The 10,573-nt window shown below is 52.4% G+C and overlaps 1 protein-coding gene across 1 annotated transcript; it reads left to right on the top strand.

Annotated features, from left to right (window-relative positions):
• Positions 1-7,888: 7,888 nt before the first annotated feature.
• LOC123025941 (carcinoembryonic antigen-related cell adhesion molecule 16-like) lies at positions 7,889-10,287 on the top strand. The gene is made up of 3 exons (XM_044435108.1): positions 7,889-7,942; positions 8,588-8,947; positions 9,752-10,287. The coding sequence occupies exons 1-3, from the start codon at positions 7,912-7,914 to the stop codon at positions 9,754-9,756; spliced, it is 396 nt and encodes a 131-aa protein (XP_044291043.1). The 5' UTR covers positions 7,889-7,911; the 3' UTR covers positions 9,757-10,287.
• Positions 10,288-10,573: the final 286 nt, after the last annotated feature.

Raw genomic sequence — 10,573 nt, 5'->3', positions numbered from 1 at the left:
CATTGCTCCGTCCCAGCTCCTGCCAACCTTGCAGTTCGAAAGCCTGCAAATGCGAGTAGATAAAAAGGTACCACTTCGGTGGGCAGGTAAAAGCGTTCCGTGCACTTCGGTGTTTAGTCATGCCGGCCACATGGCCACGGAGACTGTCTGCGGACAAACGCCGGCTCCCTCAGCCAGGAAAGGGAGATGAGCAGCGCCCCCGAGAGTCAGGCATGGGTGGACTTAATGTCAAGGGGAAGCCTTTCCCTTTCCCTTTACCATTGGCTTCCACCCAGGGAGACTTATGATCCTAAAGAAAACCTGGTGGAAACAATAAAACCAACATGCTGCGTTACTGGAGGGTGAATTTTGGCTGACCGTTACAAGAGACACTGTGCTATTTGCAGCATAGCAAAGGAGCCGGTTGCGTAGAGCTTTTTTGCACGAGGCGGCTAGTCCCTGTACCTGCTTGCGCTTTTGTCGTGGGAGTGCGATCTGGGCTGTACAGAAAGAACACTTCCTTTCGAGCGTTTTCTGCTTCATGGAGTGGCACTGAGTTGAACTGGCAGAAAACTGCATCATGAAAGCAGGAAAATACCTGTTTTTTCCCTGGCAGAAATAATATTTCTTTTTCCCTGCTCTAAAATCAAGAGAAGACAAAACCCCTGTGAACCCGCTCTTTAAAAAATGAAGCAAAACAGAAAGGTCATGACATGCTCTAAAGAGCGCATCAACAGGCATAAGACATCACGGCACGCGATAAATGCGTCGCGCTGCAACGCTTCTGCAGCATCGTGATGTTGGCTTGTCCTGCGGTGGAACTTCTTGTGGCCGGGGAGGCACAGCTACCTGCTGGGTTCCCCCTGCTCTGGATTTTCTGCATCGAGGACTTTTTCTGGGCAGGCTGCAAGACTTCCTACAACACTGTGACTCTGCAATCATGTTTTAATTCCCCTGCTCCTCTTTCTCCTTCACTCCCCAAAGGTTCTGTTTACACAATTCCAAAACCCACTGAGAATCAGAGTTGTCCCAGGGAGGGTGAAGTGCTTTGAAACTCAGCATATCCCAGTTTTTGCCAGGCTGGGCCTAACTTACTTGACAAAGCAGTGGCCAGCAGAACCTGAGACTGCTGCTCTGATCACCCTGATCATGCTGGCTGGTGCTTATGGGTGTTGTAGTCCAGAGCCTCAGGGCATCAGCTGTTAGAGTGAGCCAGACCAGTGGGAAATGTGAACTGCCATCTCTCCAGGCTTTCTGAAGGTGGTCATCTCGTCATGTGAGATGTCAGGATTTGAACCCGAGACCTCCAGCCTACCAAGTTCAGGCTTCCCCAAGCACGGACTGTTTCGGCTCTGCCACTTGCTCTAGCTTCGCACACACACAGCCCCTGCATGTCTGAAATAAAAGCTGCTAACTGCAGTGCTTGTGAACACGGGTATGACTAAGCGATCAAGTGACCGAACCAAGCGCTCTGTTTCACAGCTGCCCCGGTGCAGTGGCGGCTCACGCAATCGTTTCTCCACATGCAGCTTGTGCTTCTGACTTTGAAGCCCACCCGGATGGGGGATGTTGGGGGCTGGAACCCAACACACTTGGACAGATCCAGGTTGAGAAACCTGGCTTAGGTGAACCTTTTCCAAAGGGCTCGTGGAAGCCCTTTTTTTAAGGGAAAAGGCAGAACGGACTTTCTGTTTTTGGAATGGTTGTTTGCTCCCTTCCGTGGAAAACTAAAAGAGGAATCTTGTTGACAATCCCCTTCCTTTCCTTTTTAACCACGCTTGAACTCCTGCCTGTGGGATTTCACCCACCTCATTCTGCTTGAGAAATGCAGCGTGGCTTTCGGCCTCTTGCAAGCTGCAGAATGGGGGATGAGTCAAAGAGTCAGACCTCTGGAGTGCATCTGGGCATGAATCACTGAGCGGCTTACACAGGACACCAGCCGGGAATCAGAAGCCCATCCTGAGCAAGCGGGCTTAGCTGGCCTGGGAGAGCCACGGGGTTATTTTTCCAGCCCTGCTCCTGAGCCTTTCGCAGCAGCCTGCGGGAGCAGAAATCGGGCGGGTGGGAGAGACTGCTTTACCCACCAGGCTCCTGGTGTCGCTCCACTGAAGCCTAGCAGGAGAAAGGGAGGCTGAAGAGAGAGGTGGAGGAACCAAGCCTCTCCTGTTGCTGCCGCGGGGCTTTTCAAAAACAGACTATTTCCACCTGTAGGCCAGCTGTGCTCCTGTATCTTCTCCATCAGGATTGCATGAAGGAATTAAGCAGATAAAAGATGGTCCAGAGATAGCGGTAAAGTGATGAAGACATGGTCACCTGCCCAATTTCTTTGTGTCAGGCTGTTGGGAAAGACACAGGCCAGGAAGAAGGTGGTAACTTTAGGTAGATCTCAGGCCAGTGTGGCAACCTTTGGGGTGTTTACTCTTCTGCCCAGGAGCTCATAAGTTCCCAACAGCTCCTCAAGTACTAGCCAGGCACAGATGTGGTTAGTTGCAAAGACAGGAACTCTTGATGTCCCTTCTTGTTTATCTGCTCCTTTTCCTGTGGTGATTTTGGTGTCAGAGCAATGCAGAGCACAACTGGAGAGGAAACAACCACGCCAGTCCTTGATCAGATATTAGTGACGTTTCAAAGCTCAATTGTTTCAAAGTCATGACATCTAGAAACTTGGAAATAAACAAAACAAAACAAAAATGGAAGGAAGATGCTCAGCTATCTTAGAAAATTAAAATCTTATCAATCCTAACCACACCGACACAAGGCAGATGAACAAAACAGAAACAAGATAAAAATACTTATATGTGAATATAGTCCTTCCTGTTGGTTTCTGATCATTTAATGGTTTGCCCAAATGTATGTATGTATGTATGTATGTATTTAAAGCATTTCTATGCCGCCCCATTTGCCGAAGCCTCGGGGCGGCTCACAACATAAATTAAAATATAATACATTAAAAATATAAAACAAATTAACAATATAAAATAAGTCGCCCTGTACTTGGATTCTGAGCCCCCCCCCCTTTTTCCAGATTGTCCTGTGCATTTAGAAATCCACAGGAAATTAATGAATATGATATTTGGACAGCTTAACTGCTTTCCTCAGCCTGGTGTCCTCTGGATGTCTTGGACTACACTACCCATGATCCCCAACATTGTCTGGGGAAACAGGAAAAAATAGAGAGTTGTTGACTGCATCCCTTCAGTCTTCAAGAGGTTAGGTTTGGGATTCAAGTGCTCCAAGTTCCCCAAAATGTTGATAGAAAATTTCCGGGGGAAATTGCTCAGGCATCTCATTTCTTTTTCTAACATGCAAGAGGTATTTCTATCCTTCCAGTTATTCAAATGTGGAACCTGCCATTCCCCAGCAACCTCCCCCACCACCCCAAGTTTTAAGCAGCTCAGTCCAGGAAGAACGTGACCACTTCTGCTAATGCAAACGAGTTGTGGGTTCTTTTTGTGTGCTTGTGAAGAGCAGAAGGCAGAAAGAAATGGACTTCTCTGGCTGGGGGAAGGTCCAGTGTGGGCAGGCCTCTCCAATCCTGCTTTCCCCCAGCTAGCACCTGCCAGGTGTGCCATCCCCAGCAGTCCTGCCCCCCCCCTCCCGAGTTGCCACTTCTGGGCCACCTGGACCGAGCGCCCGACCCTGCACGAGGCACCCTTTTAATCCACCTAGTCTGGCCTGGCCCTTGACCCTCAGGTGCACGTGGGAACTGGCCCGAAGTCTCCCAGGTGCAAAGCTGGAGGGCACGTGGCCGGGCGTGAAAAGCAATTTCGGCAGCAGGAGGATCCCGCCTCTGCCTGCCAGTCCCCACCCACTGACAGCCCCCCTTGGACAGGACCTTGCAAAGCGCCGCTTCCCGTCCTTGCGCCATAACGGGAGCCCTCGGGGACATCCGCACGTCCATGAAGCCGCTGTCTGCTTCGTCTGCCCTGCGCCGCAGGGAGGGGGGCGAGGCGGGGGGGGGCGGCACTCGCTGCTTCGCCTGCTCTCCGTGGGGCTTAGACGACCGTCACGGAAGAGCCTGCCACGAGCGAAGGGGGCAGTTCCTCCCATTGTCCCCCCCCCCCAACCCAAAGGCCAGGCTTCCCAGAAGACAGATGTTCGGAAAGTCCCGTTCCACGATTCCACAGCCCCTGCCAGGAAGTGATTGTGGGGAATTGCCGGCCCAGCTCTTGCTCAAGGAGGAAAGAAAAGGGATCAGCGAAGAGGCCCTGGGCTGGGTTGCCAGCTGACTGGTTCAAACGGCCATGCACTGCTCCTGCGCCCTTAGCACCAGCCTGTTGCTAGAGAGCAGGTGTCGCTTCTCACGGCATGGGGATCAGCGTCAACGCCAGTGTGGCGTGGTGGTGAAGAGCACAGGACGGGGACTCCGGAGACCCGGGTTCTAGTCCCCGCTCAGCCATGGAGCCAACTGGGTGACTTTGGGCCAGTCACAGGCTCTCAGCCTGACCTACCCCACAGGGCTGTCGTAGCAGGGATAAGCTTGAGGGCCGCAGAAGAATGATGCAAGCCACTTTGAGTCTGTTGTCAGGAAAAGGGAGGATAGAAATCTAACAAACCAATAAAGGATCATCAGTCTGAAGAGGAAGCTGCAGGGAAAGACCTCCATAACTCTCTTTGAGGGTTGCATTTTTAAAGCCTGGTGTGGCAAAGTGAAGGCTCCCCTTCGCCCCATGCACCCCCCTGTCTCCATGCTTCCCCTGCCCACTTTGTGTGGGCTGGGCGGCCGTCAAGAGCGCCGGAGCGAGGGCTGGATGCAGGCGGGGGCCAGTCTACCCTGCCGCCCGCGTCCGACTGGGAATAGCGCTGCTGACACCTCGTGGCTGAACTGAGCAGCGGCCGGGAGGCTGAAGGGGCGCTGCTCGCTCCGTGCCGCTTTGCCCAACTGCACAACCGGTGCCGGAAGGGTGGCTCTTGTGGGCAAAGGAGAAGGCCCCCCGTAGCCCCCCCCCCCAAGCTTCTTGGGGGAGCCAGGATGAGATGCAGCAGGTTAACATGAATGGAACGCCAACAACTCACAGACACATTCTCAATAAAAAGTGTCCATTGCGAAAAAGCCGGAGGCGGGCGACCGTTTTGCTCCCAGGGCCGGATTGCGATGAGACCCACGGCCAAGATGTGGTGGGCAGGCCGGGGGCTCCTGGTGGGCATGGCTGGGACCCGCGGGTTCCGTGGCTGGGACCCTTGTGGTTTGCCGATCGGCCCCGGAGCACGTGAGCGCCGTCCCCGGGCTCCTCCGCTGGTTGCAGCACCAACCAGCTGGGCACAGGCAGACGTGAATACTGCGTGCACATCTGTCCCCGTGTAAGGAGCCTGAGGTGACTTACCAGTCTCCTCCTCGCCATTGTCCCGCACAACAACAGCCCTGTGAGGTAGGCTAGGCTGTCCAATCACCCAGTGTGTTTCACGGCTGAGTGGGGACTAGAACCCGGGTCTCCCACATCCCAGTCCGGCGTTCTCCTCGTCACACCATGCTGGCTGTCCATTATTATTTAAAAGAGGCGCTGTCCCTTTGCCCAACCTCTGCATTTAAAGCTTGCCGACCATTGGCCATGCTGGCTGGGGCTGATGGGAATTGAAGTCCCAAACATTCAGGGGGCACCAGACTGGGGACGTCTGGCTTAGAGGAACCATCGGGGAGAAGCCTGCCTGCCTGTCTTCTGGTCCGTTGGCGCTTGTGGCTTTTGATGCAAGCTGCTGAGGAATCTAATGCTCTGTAGAGGGGAAGCAACCCGCTGAAGTCCAGCCGGGGCTGCCCAGCCAGTCAGTGGCTTGGACTCAGCTCCCCACCACATGCGTGGGAAGCAGGTTTGCACGCTCCTGACAGGAAGGGTGGGGCCAGTCTCTGCCTCTCCCCATCAGTGACTTTGCAGGGTCATTGCAGAGACACCGTGCTGTCTGTCTCCCAGGAAGTGAAGTCACGTCCATGTGCTTGCATTTTGCACCGCTTCACAGACCTCGCAGATGCGAGCGTGCAGGCGAGAAGTGCAACCAGCCACGAAGCGGTGCGGAAAGTCCTTAGCCCACACTGGGAGTGCTCACGTCCAAGCTCTGCCAACCTCCGGGCTTCCCCCGAGGATGCAGAGACCTGCCTGGCAGGAGGTCCCTGGCTCTGCTTCAGCATTGCAGCCTGCAATTTACCGTTAACGCTTTCCCCATCAACAAAACCTAAGTCACAGTTGGGGTCCCTTTTGACCCCAGCCAAAAGTGTCACAGGACAGAAAAATGTTGCTTCTGGTGTTTTTGCGATCATCCCTTCACCTTGGGGTTCTGGCTTCCCCCAACTCACATCCTCCACTATAAGTTACATAGGTTGCTCTTTCCTTCTAGGATGTTGTTACAAAGCGCCTAGTCCAAAAAATCCCCACATTTCAGCCTCCCGACTTTTACTTTATCTCTCTCTGAATCCAAACATGCCCCTGAATTCCCTCCCCACCCTGAGAGTTTCAGTCAGCAGAAGAACTTTCAGCACTCAGTTGAAAGGTAGGTTAAGGCTGACTGCATCCTGAGCCTATGCAGAACAATAAAATTTGCATAACATGAAAAAATGTATAACTATTGACCTTTTCATAGAGGTAGTTTGGCCTACTCACTTAAAAAAAAAAGAAAAGCTTTTGCTAATGGACTTACCTCAATTCACTGAAGTTTTTAGCTAACAAATTTAGCTTCAGAAAGTGACCCAGATTACTTTTATTTAACTTTCTTTTGTTTATTTGTTTGAGACCAGTGGTGTGGGGCAGAAAAGTACCCCACATAATTATTCTTATGGAAATTTGACGGTTGCCTCTGCTTTGAGTTTCATTGCTGAATTCTGACTGAAGTTCTTCATGGAATTATTTTCCTTCCCTGCCTTTCGGTATTTTTTTCTCCTTTGGCTCCAGGTGGCACTGCCCTGGTGGAAAACATGTTTTCTTTCACTGTAGTCAAAACAAGTCCCCTGTTTTCCCCCTCTTTCCTATCCACCCTATAGCATGACACTGCTATTAAAAACAGAAGTGAAACTGGATGGTGTGTTGTGTAAAGAATCTGTAAACAACTGTGAGTGAGGAATTATGAGTATATTATTTTTATTCTATTTTTAGTGCATGGTCTTTGTAAATTGTTGTGAAACTCCTGGGACACTTTGGCTACTGGGCAGTATAGAAATAATATAAATAAAAACCATCAAAATCATTTAGAAAAACTGCATGGGTCACCACTATTCTTGGCCTGGATAAAAACAAAACCCAGGAGCATTAGTGCTGTCCAGTCCTGAGAATTGTGAAGCCTGTTTGGGAAGAAATTTATCAGCTTCTGATGATACATTTCAGCTTTTGTTTTGCGGGGCGGGGGGGTTCTGTGCCTCAGAGCCCCTCCAATCACCGACATGACTCTGGGAAGGTTCGGCTTTGATTTGGGCGATCTGTCTTCAATAGGAACATCTCCCGAATCGTTCTGCATCAGCCTGATTGAGTACTGGATTTGTTTACATCCAGTGGACCCCTTTTTCCTGATCCAGTGGGCCTACTCTTCCAGGAGCAGGGGCAGCCAGAGGTGACCCATGCCCAAGCCGCTGGGAGGCCGTGCCGGAGCTCGGAGCAGCCAACGGACTGGATCTCCACGCTCTCCCTTGTGGAGACAATTCGAAAGAGAAATTGCTTTCTCATGAGAACGGGCGAAGTAGCTGCTGAGATGCGTGGCAGAGGCAGTTTACCAACGCATCCTCTTCTGCTCCCTGTGCTATTGCGAAACGATGATCAGTTACTCTCTTCCTTGTCTAGTTCTCCATTCCTGCTTTCTCTTTCACCTAGGCCTCTTTGGCAATGACCCTCTCGCCTTGGGAAACCCTGCCCACAGTTTTCACGAGATAAAAGACCCAGCGGGAGACCACGAGCCCCAAGGAATAAGCAGCGTCTTGAACCCCAGGGTGCTCTCTTGGGCACCTTCTCTCCCACAATGCAGCGGAACAGACTAGCAGTCCTGGCAGGTGAGATGGGGAAGGTGGGCGGCCGAGGAAGGCAGGGCATCGTCATCCACTGGCTAACGGAGCGGCGTTTCAGCGGCTCCTCTCCCTGAACCCCGCAACAAGCTCCAGTCCTCCTGAAAGAGCGACAGCTCCAGGAATTGGAGGGTGCTGGAGAAAGGCTCCTTACAGGAGTCCCATCTGGCTTCTTGCCCCTTACAGCTGCTCTTGCTGGCTTGAAAGGCAGGGGCAAGGAGGCAGCGACAAAGTGTTCAAAGACAGGCTGGACACGCACATGGAGGGCATGTCCTGGGCGGGGCTGGCTGGAGCTGGGGTCAGACTAGATGGCCCGGGAGACCCCTTCTGACTCGCTCCATTCTATGTTCCTTCTGGCCAAAGCCGATTCCTGGGCTGAAGGGAGAGACAGAGGGATGGAGCAGCAGTAGCGGGGGGCTTCAGCTGGTGCCTTGCCTCAAGGCTGGCCCTGCGCATCCACACAGGGTACCAGAGCCAGATCCATTCGAGGAGCTTCAGGAAACAGGAGAGGCTGAAGCTGAGTGTGCCTCACCAGGCCGGGGGCGACAGGAAGGAAGCTGACGCAGGGCATTGCTAGAGAGAGGACTCACCCAGCCCGGTTCCTGCTTACTCCATCTGGGTCTTCTCTTGCAGCGCTGGCCTTGGCCTACTCCCTCGTGTCTGTGGAAGGCGTCAGCATCGCCCTCGTCCCTCCACACCCCCATGTGGGGCAAACGGTCACTCTTTCAGTGAAAGGCATAGAGAATCCATCCATCTGCCTTTGGTTCCGGGGACACAGGAGCACCAAAGGCCAGATGATCTTCAAAGCGGTGTTTGGGAAGATGATCGAGAAAGGCCAGAACTTCAATGGGCGCCAAAGCTTGGGGGAGAACTGTGCCTTGGTCATCCAAAGCCTGCATGACTCCGATTCCGGAGAGTACTTCTTGGTGGCTCTGCCAGGACGGCACTCAGATCAAAAGTGGAGACAAGCTTTGGCATGGCTGCGGGTTTCCAGTAAGTATGGCGAGGAAGATTCTTCTGGGCACGCAGCGGAGGAGGGTCCTCAGAGATGCAGAATTCAGCCACATCTTGCGATTGCCCCATCCAGACTGGAAGTGGGAACTTTCACTGGGAGGGGCCCCCTTGGAAGGGGGTACCGTGGCCCTTGCTTAGCTCCGTATCCTGGCTCACTTGCACCTTGGCAGCCTTGGCCTATGAAATTGCCTAAGTGCCGTGCTTGGGGGGCTGGGGGTGAACCAGGGGGTGCATTGCTCCCCAAAAGTCCTTCAATTCCCTGCATCGCTGGCACAGACATGCCAGGAATTGCAGGTCTTTTCCCAGTCTGACGATGCCGTGGATTGCAGCCCGAATGAAAAGATTTCAGCTGTCAGAGGCTAAATCGTCCTGGGTTCCATCCAACAGCCTGGCATGCAGAACTCCAAAGAGCAACGCACTTCCCTGATTCAGTGGAAAGCCAGGAAAAGGTTTGCTTGCAAATTTGATGGGCCACATTATCAGTGCAGGACTGGGGACCAAAGCGAGGGGGCACCTATAGCGGTGGCTTGTTGTCCACTGATCAAGGACCCCTGTCCCCTCACACTTTCTTCCATTGTTGTTGCAATTGCTGTTTGATCTGGAAATTCAGTGGGTTGTGCTTTTGGTATCGTGAAAAAAGTGCCCCATAGATCATGGCCATTCAAGGCCCAGTAGCAGAGTTCAGGAAAAATGTTGGCAACCCCGGTTGGGCCACCGTTAGGAGTCTGGGGACGTTTGAGGAAGTTTGCTTCTCACCCATCAACTGCCTTCATCTTTTCCCAGGCTGAAGCAACTCACCTGGGATTGGGCCAGAGAGCTAACGGCTCGACTCCTGCATCTCAGGAAGCCGATGCTGCAACCTGCTGGCCAACAGGCGAGCTGAAGGATGATGCAGTGCTTCAGCTTTGCCTTTCTTCATTCCCCTCCTGTCCTCCTGCCTTCCTCCTAAGGAGACAGCAGACTCCAATAAACTCCGCATTGACAAGTCAGAATGCAGCCTGGAGGCGTGCTTGAGGAAATGTGCATCGTTTTTCAGAGAGGCTCCTGGGAATATCACTTCGGTCCGTTTTCCCTCCCTGCAGGTTTCTCATCTGCTACACCACATAGCACTGAATGTGCTCAGTTCTTCTCAGTCTGTTTTGGTGGTTCCTGGCACACTTTAGGTTATTTTCGCCCCCCCCCCCACAAGATTTCTACTTCTCCTCCTCTACTTCTGCATGTCTGTATGTAAACTTTCCCTGCTCCTTTCTCCTTCTCAGGCTGCTGTTTTGGTTACATGAGCGATCGTTGTCTTCTCTGGATATCACAAATAAAGCATTTAATGTCCATGTCTGAATTTGTGATTTTGTTTTGCATTCGTCCAGCAAGGGATAAATTCAGTGCAGGGCAGCAGTGGCTGAATCACAGGGATAACAAAAGCCAAGTAACATGTAAAGGGCTTTGCTAGGGAGAAATTCAGCAGATCAGTTCCTTGGAATGCGTGTTCTGTGATGGAAAATGCCTCACCTTCTGCTTGGAGCCATTTTCTCCATAAGGCTAAAGTGTGAAAATACAGACCCTTCTCCGAATTTCACAAATGTAAACTCCTGAAATTTGGATGTGCAC

Source organism: Varanus komodoensis, unplaced genomic scaffold (assembly GCF_004798865.1).
Source record: "Varanus komodoensis strain SLA01 unplaced genomic scaffold, ASM479886v1 scaffold29_1, whole genome shotgun sequence".
NCBI classification, from domain to species: domain Eukaryota; kingdom Metazoa; phylum Chordata; class Lepidosauria; order Squamata; family Varanidae; genus Varanus; species Varanus komodoensis.
Note: the sequence above shows the minus strand (reverse complement) of the source record. Positions and strands in the feature narration are given on the sequence as shown.

Excerpts from the sequence above, each read along its gene's own strand:
- LOC123025941 (XM_044435108.1), top strand. The coding sequence starts at position 7,912 with ATGCAGCGGAACAGACTAGCAGTCCTGGCAG. Across the intron at positions 7,943-8,587 it reads CAGACTAGCAGTCCTGGCAG|CGCTGGCCTTGGCCTACTCC; the intron begins GTGAGATGGGGA and ends CTTCTCTTGCAG.